Below are 24,380 nucleotides of genomic sequence, written 5' to 3' on the forward strand. Positions count from 1 at the left end.
GAAATTCCACATAAGGATCCAACATTGGTGGTTTTCCTCCTACCTGAATATCAAGAGCACTTCTTGTTATCTTTAACTTCTTCACCATATTTGCAATCATCTGCTTTGTTGATTGTTTCCTACCATCATATTTCCTCATAAATGCAGCCTGACACTATTTAAAAGAACTGCTCATTTAGTAATTATGAATGAGATATACACACTGCTCTCTGGTGAACATCATTCTCTTTCATTAGCATACAGCACCATGGCGAAGGTCTATTTCCACGGCATACAGTCTGGAAACGTGTACATGAGGTGTTGCTAGCACTAAGTTATTGACTTGATAATGTCAGAAATGTCCCCTCTTTTGCCAGTGTCCTACATTCCTTTGATGCAAATTTTATACATATATGTTTCATTAACTTGCTGAATAATAGCATTTTCTTGGATCTAGAGTACAGAAAAAATCACCATGTGTTTCTCCATTTATCAGACCTCTAACTTTTTCCCAAAGATGAAGATATTGATAAAGGGATAGTTTTCTGTTACAGAGATGCTGGGAAAGCTGTAGTGGAATAGTTTAACAGCTAAAAGTCCTAACAGCTTTTGAATAGCAACTTATAGCCCCACAATAATGTCAAATTCGAATTGCAAGGCTAGAATCTATAACCATGTAATGTCATTCCTAGGCAATTGGCCCACCAGCGGCCGAGTGGTAAAATCGCTGAACACTGGTAGTTCGGTCGGAGGTTCGAATCCCGCAAACGGGTTGGCTGCATGGGCATTTTCGTGGTTTTCCCCATGTGTAACATGTATACGAGCCAGTTTCCCTTAGAAAGTCCTCCACGAAGGCATCCTTCTCCTTAGACAGATAGCCCTAGTGTGCTTTGCCGTATTCTCAATACACTACACCACCATTCCTAGGCAATTCCTCTCAGGGAGTAGAAATATCATTAATGCACAACTAGTTTAGAAGGAGTTAATTACCACTATGTTGCAAAAAAAAATTATAAATCTCAAGTGTCAAATAGTCTTCACACATTTTTAACATGTGTCCTTGTTCATTTGAATGTATTCTAGTTTGTCATAAATTAGTTCAGAACAGAAGCAATTATGAAATTAGAGGAAACAAAGAACAACAAACAAGAAATTGATTGATCAATATGTGATATAATGGAAAGCATCCTCCTCATAATCCTGGCATTAGGTGTTTCCCTAGTGAAGCAAAGTGGATCAAAATATTTTTCACGTCCTTTTAAGGGATATCTAAATTCCAAGCAATTCCTTTCAAATGTCAACTGGGTTGCTCAGCTTCAAGATTTAAGATTATTTTTCTTTTTTTGCACTTCATAATGAAAAAATATATTTTCTACTATTGGTGTTACTCTACCCAGTGATTCAATATGTTACCAGTAGATATTTTGTTGCAGATATTAGAGTAATTTAGTTTTAGCATTTTTTAAAATTATTTTATTTATTTACCTACCATCTTGTTAATTATAGGGTAGAGCAAATATGAATCTTCAGAATGTGAATTTACAAACACCTCTTCATTTAGCAGTAGAGAGGCAGCATACACAAATTGTTAGGGTAAGTAAAATTAATTTTCTTTGTAAAAGTTGATTTGCTTGAAAGCAATTATGTCTTAAAATTAGCAATGTCTTAAAATTAACAATGTAAAATAAGATGATTAATTTTTTAAGTTTGCAATTATTCTTCTAGATGTCTCATGTTATTACATGCTATGGGTTTGTAGATATTGCCTTAACTAACTAGATCAAATGGATTCAAAAACTTGAAGCTTATTCAAAATTGCGAAAAATAAGTTTTTACTAAAAACGCTTACTGAGAAAAATAACAGTTTTTACTAAAAATATCTCATGAGAATATTAAAAAAAAAAAGTTTTCCTTAACATGTCAAAAATATTATAGGAAATGAAAAGAAGTTACAGCGCAAAAGTCTAGAGCAATAATCATTATTCAGCAAGCTGAGTTGTGAAACTGTGTATTACAAGATAGGTCTACTTTTTCTCAGAGCCTATTATTGATACTATTACTTTAAAAAAAGGAAACACAAATGTGAAAATTTTCAGAAAATATGTATTATGCAGAATGATGTAATAAGTCATCAGACTGGCAATGAATAGTCAATTTATCACCAAGTCTGAGATTGGAGGATTTTTGCCAAAATTGTTTATTCCATTTGATCTGTCCTTACGGTGCCAGTGTCACTTGACTTAAAATAAAAAGTTCTACAAAAACATAAAATTAAGCACATAACAAACAGAATAAGTGGCCATAAATTTAAATAAAATCACAATAACTATGTACAACATTATTATACAAAATGCACTGAGTAAATAAAGCAATATTCAAGAATATATAAATGCATAAAATCCAAAACTTGAGTATTTTCAGAAAAATTGTAACAGTATTCAAACAAACCCAAAATATTCAGTAGAGACGAGGAATAAGTGTTTAGAAATTATCACAAACTAATTATATAGTAAAATGTTCAGGAATATTCATATGCAAGAAAATTTAACTTTGTTAAATCCATACTGAAAATGAAATTTTCATTAAATAGTTTACTGTTAATTTAATATTTAGGTAATTGGTAGATGATTATTATTATTTTTCTAATGAATAGTCAAAATGTAATATTTGCTGTATTTGTTTGTACAAGATGATAGTTCGATCTCTCTAAAAGCTCAAGATCTTATAAGGAATATCATATATATTTTGAAGTTTTGCTCCTTTCCTGTATCTCCTCCTTTTTGTTCAGCAAAAATTGTGTTGCTATTGTATGTTTCGTGATGGTTGAAAATGAATTTTTTTTTAGCTCCTTGTCCGGGAGAAATGTAACTTGAACATTCCTGACAAGGATGGAGACACACCCCTTCATGAAGCTTTAAGACATCATACTCTTTCTCAGCTGAGACAATTACAAGACATGCAGGAAGGTGGAAAAGTTGGAATTACCAATGAAAGTACTATTAGTGGCACATCCGAGGTCTACAGTCCATTATATTTTAAATTTTGCCTTTCACGTTATTCTCTGTATATTTTAAGCTTCTTTAGAGTATCCATGTTTCATGGAAGTGTAAAATAATTAAAAATAATTTAGGTAGTTTTTCATTGATAAACTGTAGCTTTATGCAAATGATGAAATTTATAGTCTGCATTAAAAAGCTCTATGTGAGCCATAGAGACAGTTGAACTGTGACAACTGTGTCTGTACACAGTCAATAGAAAAAGAGAGACAAAGAAGCAAGAAATTCTTCTGTGACAAATTTGTAAACAGTATTTTTAAAAAGATTAAAAATAATAGAATATATTGCAAAATAATATATTTAATGAGTGATAATCATAATTATCACTTTATAAAGGTAACTGCAATAAAAATGTGCTAATCAAAATGTTGCAAACTAAGACTTAATTGGTAAGTTCAAATTTCCAACAAAAATGAAGGAGTTTTAATTTTTTATTGCATTTAAATAAAAGGTTTTTGATTTTACCGTTACTTGAAAATAAATGTATATTTTATAATGTAAATTGAAGTATTCCTGCTGCATTGAATCTGTTGCTTATCCAATGACTTGGTTTTCGCAGCTAACAACATTAAGTCACCAGATTTATATCATGCAATTTAGTCCTTACATGATAAATTTGAAATGTACTATTGTTCTTATCTAAAACTGTCTACCAGCATACATAATTTCAAAAACTCAAACAGCTATTGCTTCAGAAGCAGTAACTGAAGGATATGGAGCAAGTACAGGCAAAATCTTCCCATTGTTTGTTTAACTAAAATAATCAGGGGGAAAAAAAAAAGAAAGAAACATTTGCAGGTAAAACTTGGACAGTTTTCCTATTATTGAATATATTAATTATTTGTCCCTTTAAGTTTGTAAATTTCAGAAGCAAAAACTTGTGAAATCAGATCAGTCATTTTGACTCACATTATATGTCTACATGTGAAAAAAATGGGTTATGAAATCTTTGCCTTGCAAATGGATTAGGTCAGTTGCAGTTATGGTGCTTTAGCATCCAAGATTGCAGAAGAAAAGCCACCAAGTGCCTCATGTCTGAATCCTTAAATGTAAACTTAGTGTTATGTATTTATTTATGTTTACAAATAAATTTCCCTCATGTGATTTAAATAAAAAAATAAGTTTAAAAATTAAAATTTGGAAACTTAAAAATTTGCTTTATTATAAATGTACTCCAAAATATCGTCATTGTTTTACAGTTATGTATGCAAAAAATATGTTTTTTTCTATTCTTTAAGAAGACAAGCTTGATCAGAATTAATGTGAAAAAGGTGTGGTTCCAAAGTGTCCTGGCACATTTTGTTTGCATAAAGGGGTTTATAGCATACAATAACACAAGTTTTTATTAAAATTGTATATATATTAGCCACCAAAATAAGTAAATGTTTATTTTTCTGTTTATGTAATATTAAATTTATTAAGGTTGTGAGAAAAGAATTAGTGGTATCATAAAAGTTGACAAGATTTTTTTAATTCATGAACGCTTAATCTGAAATGGTCATAGTGTTTTGTGTAACCTCAGTTTGAAGTTATTCAAAGTAATATTGGTTCCATTACTTCAGATAACTGGTATACAGAGGCTGTTCACACATTTTTTAGACAATGTATATTGTATTTACAAAAATAAATTACATAAATTCTTGTGTTTTAAATGTTTTATTTGACATCCCTTATTCTGAACTATCTTTCGACACTGCAATTTCCAGGATAATAATGCCTTTTGAAGTGACAGAAGAGATATTCTATCCCATTCCTCCCGAACAGCTTTCCAGAGTCCTGTTAGGGTTTGGGGACAACGTTTGGATAATGCAGTTTTTAAAAGTCCGAAAGCACAAAAATCCATAGGTGACACATCGGGAGATTTAGTAGGGATATCAGTGAAGGGTATGGCCTTGATACTAGTTTTTTGTTCCATTTCTTTTAGGAAATGTACAGTGGCTTTTGATGTGTGACTGCTAGCTTTGTCCTGATGGAGTCTCACAGATTGATGGCACTGTGGGTAAAGCAATGGTATTTCATTCAGAAAAATTGGCAATAAAATATGTTCCTGATAGTATTTGGAGTTAATCTTGACATTTTTTTGCACTCTCTTTATTTTTAACTTGCCATTATAAGAAAAACTAGCAACAATCATGAATCCCTTAGAAAAACATTCTTTTGATTCTTTGAACCATGTACTTAAGTTTTTTCTCCCCTTTTATGATAATAAATGGCTTTTTTTTTTTTTTTTTTTTTTTTTTTTTTTGTTACACTCATTTAAATACACCCATCTTTTAACATTAAACAAAGTACTTTTGCAATAGTCGAAGATGCCCATTTTTTCCTTGGATGCTTGTTTAGAATTTTTGTCCCACTTGAGGCTCCAATTTGACGTTTTTTTCTTTCTTGTTGATGATATTACCTATCGACGCTTTAGATATCACAAAACCATGACTCTCACATCGTTTTTGGATAACGGAGTATGCATATTTCTCTTCGGAAAGAGCGTAAATGTAGCCTTCGAATCATTGCTTTGTTAAATTCGCCATTTTGAATAAAAACAATACTTTCAAGCCACAGACCATAATTTTGACTTTTAAAAATATAGTACAATTGCAATTACTTGTTTGCAGCAAACGATTTTTTATTACTGCTTGCCAAAATCGTCTAAAAAATGTGCGAACAGCCTCTGTAGTACAGTATGTAATTCAAAAGTTTGTTTTTCTTTTCTTCTATGTTGCATTTATTGCATATTATTAGTGAGGAAGTTTATTAAAAATTCCATGTACTTAATTAAAATTTTAAGTCTTTCATCTATAGAGCTACATTGGAAATTATTATTTATTTCAGTTGTTGATGGGCTTAGGAACTCAAAGCTCTGATAAGAAAAGCAATGCATCAATTGCCTGTTTCTTAGTATCCAATGGAGCTGATCTGAATATAAAGAATAAAAAAGGTCAGACTCCATTAGACTTGTGTCCTGATCCAAATCTATGCAAAGCCTTGACAAAATGTCATAAAGAGCAATCTAAGTAAGTATTTTGATATTGCTATTGTATATTTAAAATGTTATTGATCCTTTGTAACTATGGTTGCATTGCTATTTGATATTAAAAGTTTTCAGTAAATGAGGTAATATTAAAATTGGTGTAGATCATCATCTCTAATGTAAAATAAATTTAAAATGTATGTAAATCTAATGTAAAATAAAATGTAATATTAAAATTGCTATAGAAGATTATCTTTAATGTAAATATTGAAATTTTTCAGAATTCCACTTCAGTCTATTTTTAACTGCTCCTAAAAGTATTTTTACACAGAAATTATTAGTTATAGAAAGTATATCAAAGATTATATCATCTCAAAATGTATGTGAAACTCAATAAATAAAATTTAAAAAAGAAAAAATTTCATACTCTTGCCTTCTTGCTTCAAAATCATCAGTCATGCAGGCAGGACATTCTAAACTATATTTCATTCATTCTAAACGTTTGGCTATACATTATTTAGTGAATAGATCATTTTAATAATTATTCTTGCCAAGTTAATAAGTCAAGGCTTGCAAGTAGCTACTCACAGTGGTAGTGTGTATCTCTAAACTCTTTCCCAGTTCATGCACAGTTTGTTGTACACTGTGTCCACAAAAATTCTTACCTGCCCTTTATTTTCACAACTATCGATCATAGACGTAAGTTTCCAGTTAAAAAGGTATTTTCAATGATGCAAATATTCAGGTTCGAGTTTTTTTAGATTTCGAAAAGTCAGTTTTGTAAAATTACAAAATTTTACTTTTTTTATGCTTCCTTGATACCCATACTTAAGAAAATTTTATAATCATTAATAAATAAGATATGAAGAGTGTAACTTCCATATGAAAAAAAAAATTATGAAGATATTTTATCTTTCAGTGGCTGTATGCAAAATGAAGAATGAAATATTTGCATTTGTGCATAATGAAAAATAAAATAGCAGTTTAGAAAAATGTATCTGATGTTAATAGATTAAGTGAAAAGTATTTCTATACAGATTGTTATTAAAAATATTGATTAATATAAAGTTTTTTGTAGAGATTTCGAAGAGTTTGTGTTCTAGAAACCACTCACGAGCTTCAATATAGCCAACTCCTAACATATTTTCAAAAATTAAAAACTTTAAATATTTCTAGTTTAATGGAATTTTTATACGATTATAAGATTACAGTTCTAAAATAGTAAAACTTTATGAAAATATTAATAATGCACTTTTAACCTTTGAAAACTTATAAAATACATGTGTGAAAATTCCATTGATGTACTAGTTGTAACCGGATTATAAATTAAAGAATAGTACACACAAAATAAATTACAAAAGAATGTTAGTAAATGGCATTTAAGGGGAACAAACCAATCTTGAATTATTCCAGTTTATTTATTAACCAACCTATTAATCGAACCAGGTTGAAAGTGATGTCAAATATCAGAAATTTTGAAAATAAATTTATTTTTGTTGTACAGGAGTTACATTTATTATTATTGTTGTTGTTGTTGTTGTTTTGTAATAAGAATAAAATTTTCCTAATTATAAATATATGGAACTAGAAGGCTGTATAAGCAGTTAGATTATGTAATATATATGTTACGGTGAAACACGAAATTTGGAGAATGTCGACTTTCACCGATGAATGTCAACATTCACATAGTCGCTTGGTGTATGTCCAAAATATTTTCCAAATACTCTTATTTCTGACTTACACCGGTCAATGTCGACATTCACCATGCACTAATGGGGAATGTTGAACATATAAGAATATTATATTTTCTTCTCCGTAAATCAGTCGCGAAAAAATGCACTTGAGACTTAAAATAAGAACTTAAAACACATAGTACATTCAAAATGAGAAAGGAAAATGATAGAAGTATAAAACTTATTAAATTATGTGATTCAAATTTTATTTATTGGAAACTTTGAATTGCACAAGAGGCCCTTGCTTTTACAATCACATTTATTTGTGGAACACTTCCTTTTGCAATGACAGCATGTATATATACTCCTCTTTTTTCGACCTACACCAGAGCATATCTGTGATTGTCGACATACACCGGTGAGGGTCCGAATGTACAAGAATGTAATGCAATATTCAATCCATTGCTTATTGTAATCAGTATTTCAGTTGATATAATCAAATTATAATAGAATAAATTTTATAAACTAAATTCACAAAATAAAAAATAAATGGGCCGAACAGGGTGAAAATTGATTATAAAAATTGCCAAGTGACAGAGAAATTCCACCAGATGAGAGATTTAAGATGCTAAACAACTTGGTTTCGATTTCAGTCAACTATTCAAAATTAAGCAAAAAAGCAATCTTTATCATATATTTTTAATAACTGTATCAATTTTGAGGGTGCAAGAACACGCGTCTTTCTTCTTAAGGGGGGGGAATCTACAGCATTTTTTTCTTTTCCTTTGGGGGGGAGGATTCTGAAAACATGTACGACTAACACTAAGGTTGTTTTTTTATGTTTTACTCTGGAATAATTTCTTTCAATGAGAAATGCTTTTCGAATATTAGGGGTACAGTATGAGTCAAATAATTTTCAGAACCCTTATGAATAGTTCATAAATTTTTGCATGTGCTTAATTGAAATTCTAAGAAAATACCTATTTATATGTTCTTGATATTTATATTAAATTATTTAAATTCTTTGTTATTCTCAGAGATTATTTTTTTCTCATTGCTTAATGTTATTAAAATACCTATGGACAAGTGTGATCACATTAAGTGGCACCTACTGTATTCCATTATGGTAGTCCATGAACTAATAGTTTGTGTAGCATCTTTTTGCTGGACCCTTTGGAAATAGGCTGTTAATATAGTAATTCAGAATGACAGCGCTTTTAGAGAAAGTTGTAGATGACCTTACACCATTGACTGTAGAAAAAGTATTAATTTAAAGTAGTTAAGGTCTGAGGCAATTAGAGAAAAGTTTGAATGAAAGTGTTTAGATATGAAGCATGTAAATAGTTACTTGTTTGTATTCTTATAGTTATTATTCATAAAGTATTAAAAGCTGAATCCAGAATATTCATTTTCCCATTCAAGAAACATCAGAATCACTAATGGAAGTGTATTTACAACACTGAGCCAAGCTAGGAAATTGCAAAGCAGACAACAGCAACATACGAAGAATTGACTTGAAAACGCATCAATGCTCATGCTTAAAAGGTTAATTTTGTGTTACATAATACCCTCCCAGTAAATACTTTTGCAGTAGAAATCTTATGAATACTCTGGGATTTCCTCTCAAGTTCTAAAACAACTAAAACTTTTCCAACAAAACATGAAATAGGATGTGCTGACAGATTTTCATTTTGGTTTACTATTAAATCTTCCGAAGAATCTCTGTGCCGAAAAATTAAATATTGAATCTAAAGCAGTATTAATGAAAACTATATTAATGGTATAAACGGCAATGTATGGTAATGTAAGGTTTTATATACATTTTATGCTTTTTATGCTTATGTGAGGAAAATTAATCTTGCATTCTTTACCCAGTGATCAGTGCATTACACCGTCCAGTAGTTCACCCTCCCAAGATAATGAAACTCTTGAAGAATGTATGGTTTGTTCCGATATGAAAAGAGATACATTGTTTGGTCCATGTGGTCATATTGCCACTTGTTCTTTGTGCTCTCCAAGAGTGAAGAAGTGCCTTATGTGCAAAGAACAAGTTCAGTCACGAACTAAGGTAAACATAGTTTAGATGTGATGATTCATAAATAGACTGTAATTATTTGCATTGCATTATTATTTTCATTGTAATATTATTCCATGATATTTTTTAAATATTGTAAGATTATTTTCATGTATAATTATTTATACAGGGTTCGTACGGTCCTTAAAAGTCCTTAATTTTTTCAAAAATTATTTTTGGTCCTTAATTTTGGCCAAAATGAATAAACGGTCCTTAATTTTGCTCATTTGACATTTCTTATCATTTCTAATGATTGCCATTCTATGTGTGAATTGCGATTTCTCATGAATATGGAATTAAAATTGCACGGCTCTTAAGCAATCTGTTGGCGGATTTGCGTTGCAAACGATAGAAAAAAACAATTAGCTACCCAAACGAAAGTATCGGTGTCTGATTGGCTATTCACTCAATCTTTCGAAACAGGTGTTATCCATAAATTTAGGCAGATAGTGACGAAAGCGTGAAGCCGGAAGTTCTTTAAGAGGCGAAAATGATGATGAAGGTGCTCGAGAAAAAAAGGGGGGATATTCTGAAAATATTTGCCAAAATTAGAGCAATCCCAACCTGGAAGGCCACAACCCTTCCAACAACAATAGGAACGAGATGCCTGGAAAGTGCATTTTCAATAAACTGTGGCTTCATCAAGCTGACTACAAAGACTGGATATTGATGGATGACAATCCTTATAAAGCTAAATGTGGTCTTTGTCTGAAACAAATTGAAATTTCTATAATGGGAGAGTCAGCGCTGAAAATTCACATGAAAATTAAGTTTCGTTTTATCATTTCAATTTGTTTTTACACAGTTTTGCTTAGCTTAATTTCTGTGTTTGTTTCAATTAAGCCATAAATTAATTTTTTATCATCTTCTACGCAGTTATTCTCTTTTGCACATACTCTATGTATGGGATATCGGGATTATGAGTTTATTTCTGCAGAGGGTCTGTTATCGATTTCGCGGGAAATCTAATGGCTCCATTTCGATTTTAGGTCGCCAAGGGCAAATTCGGTAACACTAGCCGAGAAAAAGTGAAGTTCGGAAATATGTTTTGAAGCTTCAATAGACAATTAAGTATTTGGTTTAATCCTATGCTGTTGATAGTAATGCATTATTTTTGCTAATGGCGATACAATTATTAGTTGAAAATAACTAACTAATTAAAAATAATTTAATATTTTTAAAGCTGAAAACAACTAATTGAAACTAATTTTCCTGAATTAACTAGACGCAAAATTAACTTTCATGAATTACTAAAGTTATTGGGTAGAAGTTTAACTTAAAATATACATTCCGTATTATATTTATATATATATATATATATATATTTATACAGTACAAAGTCTGAGGTCGGGACTTCGGAGATCTCAGATTTGAGATTTTTCCGGATATTAGATCATTTTAAATCTACTGAGATGGCACGTAGAAATTTTAAAATTGAAAATATAAAATTGTGATTTATGAAATAATGAAGCATTTATGATTTAAAGGCTATCAAAATTTACAAAAGAAAAGAGCTTAATATTTATATGTTTACTTTATTAAACATTTCTTTCAATGTGAGTTGTTTGATTTGTTTTCTCTGCTAATACTTTAGACTAATACTATAGACATATAATTTCTTGTTGAGTTATTAAGTTCCATTGTTCAAGTCCTGTAATTGCTGTGTCGAGAATTCCGAATAACTTGTCAATCAAAATTTTTTCTCGTTCAGTAACCTCTGTTACTTTCTTCACTATCGGTAACTGGATTTTCTGGATTTAGAACCATACTACAGATTTCGCCCTCCGTTAATTGATTGATGATTGGGGCATTGTCATCGCAATGAAAAACTTCTGTTTAACTTCCCTAAATTCTGCCGCCTGGTGCGGCCATGCGAGCTCTGGCGCTGGTTCTGGCTTTATGTGAATAACAAATCAGTTATTCTTAATTCAAATAGCACTAAATATAATCGTTTGTCCTATGAGTATCATTAACAAAATCTATTTTTAGCAAAGAAATTTCTGTTAAATCTCCCCTTGTCAACATTTTAGTGCATTAAACTTAAATCTGTAATCGGATAATATTCTGTTATTTGGCGTCGCTGCATGAGTCATCACTCAAGTTTCATCCGTTGATAAACATGCGGTGATGAAAGCAAAATACAATAAATAATGATTCGCGATTTCGGCATCAAGGATATAAAATATTAGTTGGTGTAAAATTAACAAATGTTTTGGTTTGAGATTATGCCAAGCAGATACGCAGCTATGGAGTCAAGTTACTAATCACACAAATTTATGCTAAAATAATTATTTCTTCAATAATTAGATAGGGCGAAACTGAGATTAAGAAGCGGGATTTCCGGCATGTTTTTTTATGATGAGGGAAAAAATCTAATGCGCATGTGTGAAGCATACCCCTTCCCTCCAAAAAAGCCCTAAAAAATTGGTTGGTGGTGGCTTTGAGGTCCAGATTTTAGATCATTCCAGATATTGGATGCCCGGATCTCGGAATTTGTACTGTATATATATATATATATATATATATTTATAATTTATTTCTTAAACAGTATTGATTATATTATCTCCTAAGTTTAATTAAAGTAGAATTGTTTTAAAAGAGTGAATCCATACTGGTTAGTTATATTTTGAAAGATGTTTTGAAGTAATTTGAAAGCAAAATGTTAATAATGTTTTAACGGGGACTGGAGTTAAATCATCATGAAGAATAAAATTCAATTGTAAAAGGAAAAATTAAAAACATGTAATCATTGTCATTGACCGGAAATTAGTTGACTTTTCAAGGGGAACAAACCAACTTCCGTTCAATGAACAATAATTGATAAAAATACGTAAATGCGAAAGTGTTTCGTCTTTACTCGAGTTATAAGTAAAAGCCAAACCGCTAATTCTAGTCAGGCCAAATATTTCCGCGAATAGAAAGGATAATGAACCAATGCTGATACTCAAAGAACTTATTCTTATGAAGCATTTTAGTCAATTCAATTTGGAGTAAAAAGCAATTACTGTAGAGAAATCCTAATTACAGGGTTGCCACGCTACCTGGAAAACCGGGAGAACCGGGAAAAGTCAGGGAATTCGAAAATTGACCAAAAAATTCAGGGAAAAGTCAGGGAATTTAAGTATTTTTGTCAAAATCTGGAAAAGTCAGGGAAGTTCATACAATGATCCCGCCAAAAAAAGCGATTTTTGCGCCGACTTCGGAAGAGATAACTTTTTTGGAGAATTGCCGATCACGTGAGTGTCTGCTGGCATAGAACCAATTTTCGCAGCTCCAATTTGATTGCCTTTTAGAAAGGCAAAGCAAGCAAGTTTCCCGCAACTTTTGGTTTCGAGTATTCTCGAGAATCGCATGTGCAGTGCATGAACTAAAGAAAGTACCTGTTCTCGTATAAAACAAAATGGGTTTAATCTTAGTATACGGTACCATGGAGGTTAGAATCAAAGAATATGTATTGTAAAGAAGGAAAACCTCTCTGCAACAGACGTGGCTCCGTTCCATCATAGAGGGAAACAGCTGTGCATGCGTGATATATCTGCCGCCAAAGCTGGAAACCGGTGTGGAAGTTCGAAGGTCACGTTATCAAGAGTTCATTAAATGAATATCCTTTAAAATTTCTTTAACCACTTGCGCTAAAAAGACGTGCCACGCACGTCGAGATGCTTTTGTCTCAAACTGCGAGCGACGTGAACACCACGTCGATAAGCATTTATCGCAAAAATGAAAATAACATGGTGCACACGTCGCCTAACAACGAGATTGTTTATTTCTCGAGTTACAGCTCTGGATTGCACTCGCAGATGCGGAGCGGCGTAAATGAGACACTTTACCACTTGCTATATTGTAGCGCACGGCACAAGAAAATATTTTTTGGCGCAAGTAAATTAATTCATAGGTTAGTAATTTTCAGGGGGGGGGGGAACTACGAAAATCCGTTTTTAAAATGATTGCGAAAAATCCAAGAAGAAACGTCCTATGATAAAACGTTTCTTCTTGGATTTTTCGCAATAATTTAAAAACGGATTTTCGTAGCTTTCTTTTTGTCAAAGAACGTTTCTTCTTAACACGTTTTTCAATTTCCGGTACACATCGCGGAGAGGGAAATTCTGGCCGCCAGGTTCCGTCGCCAAATCCCTTGGCAAATTTTCCCTCCGCATTCTAGCGGCGTAATAGCATTTTACTTGTATGGAAAATTTTCTTCTTTACATAGACCAAAGAATTAGAGATTCTTTGCATAGACGTTTTTTGGTTAAAATAATCTCCATGTATGGATTTGGCGACATGATTATGCGCAGTAAACGGGTCATTTTGGTCTTGGCGACAATTTTCAAAATCGTGCCAAAGCCTTACCGTATACTAGAATTTTACCGCAAAATCTTTTAAAACTTTTCTTTTTAATAAATACCTTGCCATTTTGCAGTAAAATAAAAAATAGTAATCAGTCATCTAGGCTAACCATGTAATATAACTAGATTCGCTAAAATATCGTTGATTATTCTTATTCAATTTTTAAGTAATTATCTTTATTTTTATGTTATTCGTATAATTTAATGATGATTCTTCCCTCTAAATTTATTTATTATTAGTAAATAATATTTCCAAATTTCAGGAAATTTTCTCTGGCATAATCTTGAAATTAATTCTAGCAATATGATGACATACCATCACGAAATTTAATGCACATATTTTTTCCTTATGTATGCTGCGAAATAAATATAAAATACCTCAATTTATTAAAATAGATTTCTTTCTTATCTAGTTATAAATTTCGCGGCGCACAAAGAATTGGAAGTTGATCTGTCAGCACTATCCTTATCTTCAGGGCAGATGTTTTTATTTTATTTGGCTTATAATTCCTTGCTAAATGTAGTATTTCATCTCGATGTACTCCGTCTTCGATGTGTTTTAAATCAAATTCCTCGTCATTATAATTCGCTTCCGATAGTGAAGAAAGTGACACAGAGGTTATTGAAAATGAAAAAATTTCGATTGACAAATTAGTCGGTATTTTTGACACAGCAATTATAGGACTTGAACGGCGGAACTTTGTAACTGAACAAGAAATTATGTCTGTTTATAGAATTAAAGAGAAAGTATTATTGCATAAAACGAAGCAACTTAAACAACTTACATTGAAAGAAATGCTTAATAAAGTAAACAAATAAGTATTAGCCCCCCCTTTTTCTTTTCTTTTTTTTTTTTTTTTTACCCTTTAGATCATAATTGTTCTTTATTTCATAAATTACGGTTTCATATTTTTAATTTTATAATTCCTGCATGCCATCTTACCAGATTTAAACTGATGATCTATAATCCGGAATCGCCAAAGTCCCTACGAGTCCGGATTAAAGACTTTTGACTGTATTATCTTAAATAAGGACTTTTATCTGTTTTGGACCATTATGTCAAAGAAAAAGCAGACCTTAATGCATTTATTATCTGTTTTGGAAATGCACTGAGCATTTTTGCACAAAATAAGCCATGTTCAGATATCTTGAATGTGGAATTCCTAACCTTTCTGAAAATAATGCAGGTGAATTATTTGAAACTTTGTTTAAGTGACTTGGGGTACAGGAGCAATGATTTTATCTAATGGCTTAGGCCCTATTTATACAATATTGAGACCATATAGCTTTTAGTAAAACTGCTGATTTTGGATATCTAAATTGCTTAATCAGCTAGTTGTTTTGTTAGAAATCCTTTTGCAGTCTCTAGACCAAAAAGAACATCTCTGAAAGTAACTTGTCATATTTTCTTCTCATATTCAACATAGAATGCCCTGCTTGTTTCATTACCATTATATCATATCTTGACCATCTGTAAAATTAGTTTGTGGGCTTTCATTCCATTCTCAATAGTATATTCTTCACAATTCTGTATCATAGTGGATAGACTGCATTCAGCAGGAATGTAATAAAAACCAACTTTTTTAGAGCAGCTTATCATGTTAAATGATCAGTTCCATGTCTGATAACTTTGTTTGCTAGCTTAGTTTGATGGAGAGAAAACACTTTACAGAGTTATTTTATGAGTAATTACTTTTAAAAAAATGGTAAAAATAATCACTTTTCCATTTTAAAGTATTTTATACTGTTATCGCTTCAAGTTTCAGAGGGTGACTTTAGTATAAGGGCAGTTCAGGGGAAAATATTTTTAATTTAAAAAGATAAACCCTGCAACAATTTAATTTTGTGTTTTATATTTTAATTGTACATTATGTTTGTTATGTTATTAATCAGTTGTATTTTTTCCTTCGCCATTTTAGATTGAAGAATGTGTTGTGTGTTCAGATAAAAGGGCATCTGTTCTTTTCAAACCTTGTGGCCATATGTGTGCATGTGATGGTTTGTATATATAAATTTTCATTTGTTTTAAGAATTTTGCAAAATTATATGCAACTGCATGTTTTAAAACTCTAGTTCAGAACAAGATAAAATTTTAGGTGACATGCCAGAACCACATTCAAACCTAAATGAAAGTACGAGCTTTTGCAGACAACCCATCTGCTTCCTTAGTTGGAGCAAGAATGGGTGGATTCACCATGTTCATTGTGTTTTATCAGTTTCTATGGAGCTCTTATGCTCAGAATTGCAGTTCAGATGTATGAAAAATTGAAAGGAAAGCCTCTGGGCCGCAGTTCTGAATACAGCAACCCTATGGAAATTGATAAAAGACAACAAACATGGTGAATCCATCCATTCCAGCTTCATCTGATGAAATAGACGAGTTACTGCATCTATGAAAACCCTCTTGCACTTTCATTTTATTTATGTTTAAATGTAGTTCTGTTGTAATGTAAAATCCTAAAATTTTCTCATTTTTAATTTCATTTTGCCAGTTAATTTTTAACTATATAATATTAGTTTTATTCTACACAATTTCATTAAAAATTGCAACTGCTTATTATATAAAACTATATAAAACTGGAAATTTTTCATATTCCTGCAAGTAATAATAATATAAATTTTTGTTAATATTTGTTGTTAAACTTGGGAACTGGAAACAAATTGTTGGAAAATAATATGAAGAGAAAGTTTTTCCCCTTTGCTTATTCTTTATAACTACTAAAAAGTTTTTGTGCTTCACTAATCTTTTCACAATCAGCTTATTCAGTTTAAGTTAGTGTGCTAAAGACATATGTAAGATGACGTTACATTTTTGGAAGTGACATTTTTCACATGCGAGATGCAGTTTTATTCTTTGACAGTATTTATGTTGATTTGGAAATTCTTATTATTTAATTAATAATAAGATTTTAATAACAATATGTAGATTTAAAAGAATTAAATATGCATGTCCAACAAAAACATTACTTTTTCTTACCAGAATGCTGTTCTAATTCTTAAAAGTAAAGCAATAAAATGCATGCCTAGGCAACTGCTTTATAGCTGTGCCTTGGTGGCTGCATACCACATAATTAGTTCACGTTACAAAGATGTATTCCTCTTTTTACTCCTTTACCCCAAATATCTGATTCTTTGTTAGCTTTTCAGCCTGTTACAAATTTATATCCAATAGGTTATTGTCAAAATGCAGCTGGAAAATAGTTTTTTTTTATTTTTAGCACATGTTTAAAAAATAGCTATGTAGTTGAATACAGTTCCCGTGCTAATAAATGTTGAGCTGTGGCTGGTGGAATAAAGGGCATTTTAAATTTCATTATTTTAATCAATACAAAAGATAAACGTCACACATACTTTGAATTTAATCTCTTAAAGTTTGTGTTGCTTTCACTGAATTTGTTCTAAATCTATTAAAAAGTTATCAAACAAGTAAAAGAAACAAGTATTTTTCTATGATATTTGACAACACTGCTGAGATTTCTCATAAGGATCAAACTAGCCCAGAATTTTATGTTACATGTTGGTTGATGAAAGTAGAATAGTAGCTATGAAATCATTTATATCATTGAAACAAAAAGTAAAGTTGCTGAAAATATTTAAGTTATGATTTTGTAGAAATTAGTGAAATAGAGCTGACTTCCAGAAGCCGAGCATGTAATAATACTATTTTGATGTCTGGATAACATGTCTGCATTCAGAGTGTGTTGTGGAAATTAATGAAAATGTAGAATTTGTTGCATGTGTAAATTGCTGAATGAAACTGGCAGGGGTACACGCAGCTTCTGTTGATGTGAATTACTTTACCAGGTAGGAGATTGTTTTACAAAGCTGGCATAAATTATTTATTCATTTTGAAAAGGCTATGTTTTCAAAAGTATTACATGTACACCTGTGAAAGATATTCGAAAAGAACCACGAACTCACCAAGTGTATACCTCTCAACAAATGTTTAATATGTGCCCCTTTGGTGACATGACACACATCCAGATGATAATCGAGCTCATTCCATATATTCCGACACCCCACTCACAATGAATAACAGAAAGATTACTCGCTGTGCTAAACGTGATTATCGTGACAAAGTGATGATTGAATGGTCAGACAGAGACACAGCGAGGGTGTGCCATTGACGGGTCCAATGCTAATGGCTCAAGCCAAAATATTTCATGAAGAGATGAACTTAAAAACTGAGTACACATATCCAATAGACTGGTTAGCCAAATTTTAAAATCGCTGTGGTATAATGCTATTAAAAATTTCAGTTGAAAAAGCTTCAGCTGATACTGAAGCTACTGAACTATTTGCAGATGAATTCATTGAACTCATTAATAGTGAAACATTTTCTGCAGGACAAATTTACAATGCTGATGAAACTGGTCTTTGGCAATATGTAGCGCAAAATATCTTGGCAACCTCACAGAAAAGGCTCCAACTGGTGTCAAAGATTTCAAAGCTAGACTAACAATTTTAGGAGGCGCAAATGCTGCAGGAAAGCACAAGTGTAAACTTTTTCATAATCGGAAAAAATACATGACCTCGAGCATTTAAAGGAGTAAAGGTTTTCTCGTTATATATCATGCAACTAAAAGAACACAGATGATACAAATGTTAATGTTTGATTGGTTTCAAAATAATTTCATACCCAAGGCTCGGCAAAATTTGAATTCGGTTGGTTTACCTAATGACGCAAAAATTGTCCTGGTTGTAGATAACTTTTCAGCTCATATTTCACTTAAAGTTTTAAAGAAAGATAATCTCTCCATGTTATTCTTTCTTCCAAACTGTATGTATGTCTGTCATTCAGCCTATGGATATCGGAATGGTGCGCTCTGAAGTGCAAATATAAAGTCGCATTTTTAAAATACATGTTAAATTTCTTGAATAACGGCAAGACTATTTAACAATTTTTAAAATTATTTTAACATAAAGTCTGCTGTGTGGAGCATCACGAGATTATGGGAGGATGTGCCTCGAGATACTTTAAAAAAATGCTTAGAATAACCATATGACAACCAAAAAATGCGAAAAAGCTTGTTATAATATAAATATTCTGTGTTTTTGCTTAACTGTATGGTTTTGTTATCATCAATATATTCTTTCTTTTATGTTTATTTTATTTTACTTTTTTAAACAGGCTGTGCTGCATTAATGAAAAAATGCGTTCAATGTCGAGCCCAGATTGATAAAGTAATACCTTTCATTGTGTGCTGTGGTGGAACAGGTAAGTTCATTCATAATTGCAGTTCCTTTAACATCTACTCTCCCTTCATTGGATATTTCGGAATTCTTGTTCATTTATGAATTTTCGTTTATAGGGGGAAATATTTGATGATAAATTTCTCTTAGTCAACTGTTGAAGCTTCTGATTATGTTTTGTGGCATTTCCATGAAGCAAGCATCACAATTTTTTATTACATAAGAGAATCCAAGTTTCTACCCACAATGTGCTTTTACTTCCTCCGAATATTCAATAAAAATTTGTTCTTCACTTTGGAAAAGAATCTCCTTTTTTCCATTGGTTAATGCAAAAACTTTATTGTAGGCTTTTATTTGGACCATATTTGCTCTTGTGTTTTGGATGTACTTTTAGTAGGGCATCGGTAGCACATGTATGCATCTGTAGATAGCATTTCTGCCTATAATGTTTGATATAATTTCAACTTGAACAACAGATACCTGGCCATTTCAACTAGAGTAATGATTGGCATTTTCTGCAACTCCATTCTGTTGAGATTTGTCCTCAACTGAAAACAGGCATTTAATGCCCTCCCTTTCAAACAATTTATTGAATTCCTGATGAATTGCTTACCATTGTTGCTTTGGAGAATTTTAAACTGCTTTCTAGCCTACAATTTATACCTTTTAAATACTTGAAGAGCTTCAGACCTTTTTTTGTAAAGTGTATACTTTAATTTTCCACAACTTGTAATGTGTGAACATTATAAAATGTTTTACACCAACTAAGAATGTGACTTTCGTTGGACCACAATGTTAATGTGAACAACTTTAAAAGTGTCTCACGATTTGTTACATATGCTTCTTGTGAGAAAGGTAATACAGTACAAAATCCGGACTCATTGGTATTTCAGTGATTTCGGATTTGGGATTTTTCCGGATAATAGATCATCGTTTTAAATCTAGTAAAATGGCATGTAGAAATTATAAAATTAAAAATATGAAATTCCGATTTATGAAATAATGAAGTATTTATGTATGATCTAAATGTAATCTTTGGGTCTATGAGTATCATCAACAAAATCTATTTTTAGCATATGGAAAGAAATTTTTGGTAAATTTTTCTTCATCAACATTTTTTAGCGCTACTGAAATCTGTAATCATCACCAAGTGTAATCTCACGTAAAAGGTCACCATACTCCTTTATTATTCAAATGCTAACATAAAAAAATTGTTTAGGTATTGTTACATGAGTCATTACTCAAGTAGTCATGTTTTGATAAACATGCGGTGATGAAAGAAAAGTATAATAAATAATGATTTGCCAGGTTTGGCATCAGATCAACGATGTATCTATGTGGAATGTTTCGGTTTGAGATTCGTGCCAAGTAAATACGCAGCAACAGAGCCAAATTACTGATCGTACAAGTTTATGCTAAACTGATTGTTTCTTCAATAACAAGGTATATTATTTAGTGTCAAAGTGAAATTAAGAATCGGGACTCTCCAGATGTTTTATTATCCGCGAAGGGAGAAATCAAGTACGTATGCGTAAAGCCTATGAGAAAAATTTTGTTGGTGGTTTTGAGGTCCGGATTTTAGATCATTCCAGATAATGGACGTTCGGATTTCGAACTTTGTACTTTATAGCCTATTTGCATTTTACATATAATTTGCAAAAGGATGACTCACTGTTACACTTTGAAATCAAAGAGGATGGCAATATGCCATCATTTTAGAATGAAATGCTTTTAAATTTGCTAGATTTATGTGATTACACTATTTGTGGCGTAATTTCAATTTACTATTTTGAGTATTTGCATTTCACTGTGCAGCATTTGAAACTTCTTGTACCTCTTGCTGATTTACAACATACAGATCATTTTCCTTGTTAAACTATGTGTTTATTATGATCTTTAATGTATAAATAAATTCTACATTTACACTTTGGGATCATATAAGACATCATTTAGTATTATAATTTGAGTTATTGAATTAACACTTGCATAAATTTCAACATTCCCTTTTTTTACCTTCAACATCTGCAAATTTGTTATTTGCTATCTGAACTTGATTTTCAATTTCAGTTGTTGATGTGAATTCACTTTTGTCATTGCATGTGTGTGCAGTAACTCCTGTTTCGAGATACCAGTTTTGTAGTCTTAACTCTCGTATTACATTAACAGTGCTGAATGAGCAACTTTGTTTCTTTATTACTTGATTTTGCTTTTATTTTTCCTACATTCAGATATTTTATATCCTTTTTTTTATTATAACACCTAAAATTATATATATTGCAATTATAACACCTAAAAGCTTTAGATTTTTTATTTATGTTTAAACATAGTTCCAAAATGTCAACCTAGAGTATTTTGTCTCATTTTTAACTTTTATGTTCTTAGAACATACCTTTTAATTGCCATTACATATAGTAACTAAATTTTATCAATTTCCAAATTTGGTTATTTTTTTATTTTTTAAGTTGACATCTTTTTTGCTGCCTTGGTAATTTATTTTTAGCATAATAAAGTCCAGCAACTGATTACATGATTTTATTACAGTTATAAAGTTCTTGAAATCTCCAATTAATTTGCAAAGTAGCAAAATAGTTGAGAATTCTTTTAGAATTTTTATATGTACAGTTTTAGAGAAATTGGTTTAATCCTGCATTGTCTCATCAGCTTAATTTTTTTAGCTATTGACAGCTTCATAAGACTTGCTTTAGTTGTAAGAGCTTTAGCTGACTTGCTTTAGTTGTAGCCTTTCAGGTTTTGAACTCATTTTTCAAGTTTTGTGATCATCAGTAACTTCTGCCTTTGTTAACTACCCTAAATTTGTGACTTTCTAAAGTACTGACTGAATTAAAAACATGTTTACTTGAAAACACCATATTTTCAATGCCGGTTTTACGTAACTTGTCGGTTGATTAAGTAGAGTTCATCGTTGTTTGCTATTTTTACTTTCAGTGAAGCTATTATCATGTAAGCCATAAAGTTATTTCTCCTTACTGGCATTTCACAGGAATGTTTGACTTATTTCCTACACCTTAATTTCCATAGAATGTCCATTCCATGAGCTCATAACCCTATTGAGGAGGATACACATGTGACGCCCACAGGGCTAAGTGAAAAACAAATTGAGAGAGAGCAAATTGAGAGCATTTGTCTTTGCTTTGGACATAAAAAAGAGTTTTTGCAAGTGAAAATAAAGGATGAACAACCATGTGTAAACATATGACCATTGAAAAAATTCATGTACATGAATTCATGTGCTACAATGAAACAGGTGGTAATCATTTGACTTTACTATGTCATGAGAAATAGGTCTATGAAGAATAGCTTAGTAGATCTGTGTATTGATAGCTTTTATTGCAGGTACATAAGATCCAAAAACCGTGTTTGATACAGTAGTACATAGTGGATGCTGACTGCTACTGCTACTGCTACATCATCTTCTCATTCTGGTCAGCTTGTACCACTGTAAATGTGTGTGTTTAGTAAATGTAATATTTATTGCATCCACATCAGCATAATTGCATATTAACATAGCTGAATTTCTGCTGCCATTTAAGTTCACTGCCTCTTTGTCAAAATTGTTCAGATGTAAAGGGAATGTAAATTATTAACAGTAGTAAATAATAGACTGCTGTACATCGACGAGCCAAAACATTATGACCATCGCAACATTTTTCAATGAACTCATCTGGATGACCTAGAAAGCATGTGATTAAGTGGGAATAGTATTTAACTGGTGCTTGGGGAAAGTAAGGAATCATTTTTGCTGTTACTTTTGTGAGTGATGGGAAAGGCTGCTGATCTAAGTGAATTTGATAGAGGGCAGATTGTAATGGCTCGAAGACTTGGAATGAGTATTTCAAATTGTATGACTGGTAGGTTGTTCTTGATCTGCCATTGTTAGTATTTATGCAAAGTGTATAAATGATGGTGAAACCAGCAGTAAAGTATTGGACGTCTACACGTCACCAAAGAAAAGAGAAAGGACGAAAGAAACTGTCCCCATTTGGTACAGAAAATTGATGTCAGATAGTGGTGCAGTTGACAGCCCGATACAATGCTGGTCCAAGCAGGAGCGTAGCTAGAGGGGGGCAAGGGGGGGCATCTGTCCCCGGGACAGAATCCAAGGGGCACCAAACTGATGTTACGACATTTTAAAATTAAATGTTTTCCATCCTTGGCAAGCAGTAGGGGGCGCGAAATCTTCAGTTATCCCTGGGTGCTGAAAACCCTAGCTACGACTCTGGGTGCAAGTGCAAGTATTTCAGAACACTACAGCTCAGTGCACACTGTTGGATATGGGACTGCACAGCAGATGTTCTGCTCATGTTCATATGTTGACCAAGCATCATTGTCAGCTATGCCTACAGTGGGGCCAGAAACATGAAGAGTGGACCATGGATAATTGGAAGACAGTTGCCTGGTCAGATGAATCACGATTCTCATTCATCACGTCGATGGTATTGTCAAGGTACGTCGTCTTCCAGGCGAACAGTTGCTCCCCTCTTGTACAGCAAGTCATAGGCAGCCTAGCTGTGGCTGTATTATACTTCGAGGGACGTTCTCACGGATGGCTCTGAGACCCTGAGTTGTAGTAGAACTGATGAAAGCTACAAACTATCTGAACATAATTGCGGATCTTTTGCACACTTACATGGTGTCTGTCTTCCCAACTATAAATGGAAACTTCCAGCAGGACAACACCCCATGTCATAAGGCTTGAATTGTGTGAGTGGTTTTAGAAGCATAAGGTTGAATTCCAATTAATATTCTGGTAGTTTAACATGCTGGATTTTAACTCAATAGAGCACATTTGGGATGTCATGGAGGGGCAGCTCAGATTTCAAACACCACCATGTCGGATTATCTCGATTTTGCATGATTGTCGCTAGGCATTTGGTACAACCTGTCTCCAGTCATCTAACAAGAACTTGTATCTTCCATTCCAAGGCGTGTTGCAGCTGTTTTGCTGGCCAAAACTCGCATAGCACATTATTGAAGAGGGTAGTTATAATGTTTTTGTTCTGCAATAAACATGCATACTATTCTTAAAGAAATATTATTTTTCTATTGTCTGTTGCTATTCCTCTTTGTCTA

General features: G+C 32.1%; 1 protein-coding gene across 1 annotated transcript in view; it reads left to right on the forward strand.

Annotated features, from left to right (window-relative positions):
• Nucleotides 1-24,380, forward strand: part of mib1 (E3 ubiquitin-protein ligase mind bomb 1) — a 251,283-nt gene that overhangs the window by 217,902 nt on the left and 9,001 nt on the right. Inside the window, exons 14-19 of the mRNA XM_085824668.1 lie at nt 1,486-1,572; nt 2,825-2,995; nt 5,865-6,046; nt 9,552-9,744; nt 16,016-16,094; nt 19,228-19,314. Coding sequence (XP_085680794.1) covers nt 1,486-1,572; nt 2,825-2,995; nt 5,865-6,046; nt 9,552-9,744; nt 16,016-16,094; nt 19,228-19,314 — 799 coding nt within the window. The remainder of the gene's footprint in view (nt 1-1,485; nt 1,573-2,824; nt 2,996-5,864; nt 6,047-9,551; nt 9,745-16,015; nt 16,095-19,227; nt 19,315-24,380) is intronic.

The sequence above is a fragment of the Stegodyphus dumicola genome, chromosome 1 (genome assembly GCF_044657685.1).
Source record: "Stegodyphus dumicola isolate Sdum_Otavi_A_Nest chromosome 1, ASM4465768v1".
NCBI classification, from domain to species: Eukaryota; Metazoa; Arthropoda; class Arachnida; order Araneae; family Eresidae; genus Stegodyphus; species Stegodyphus dumicola.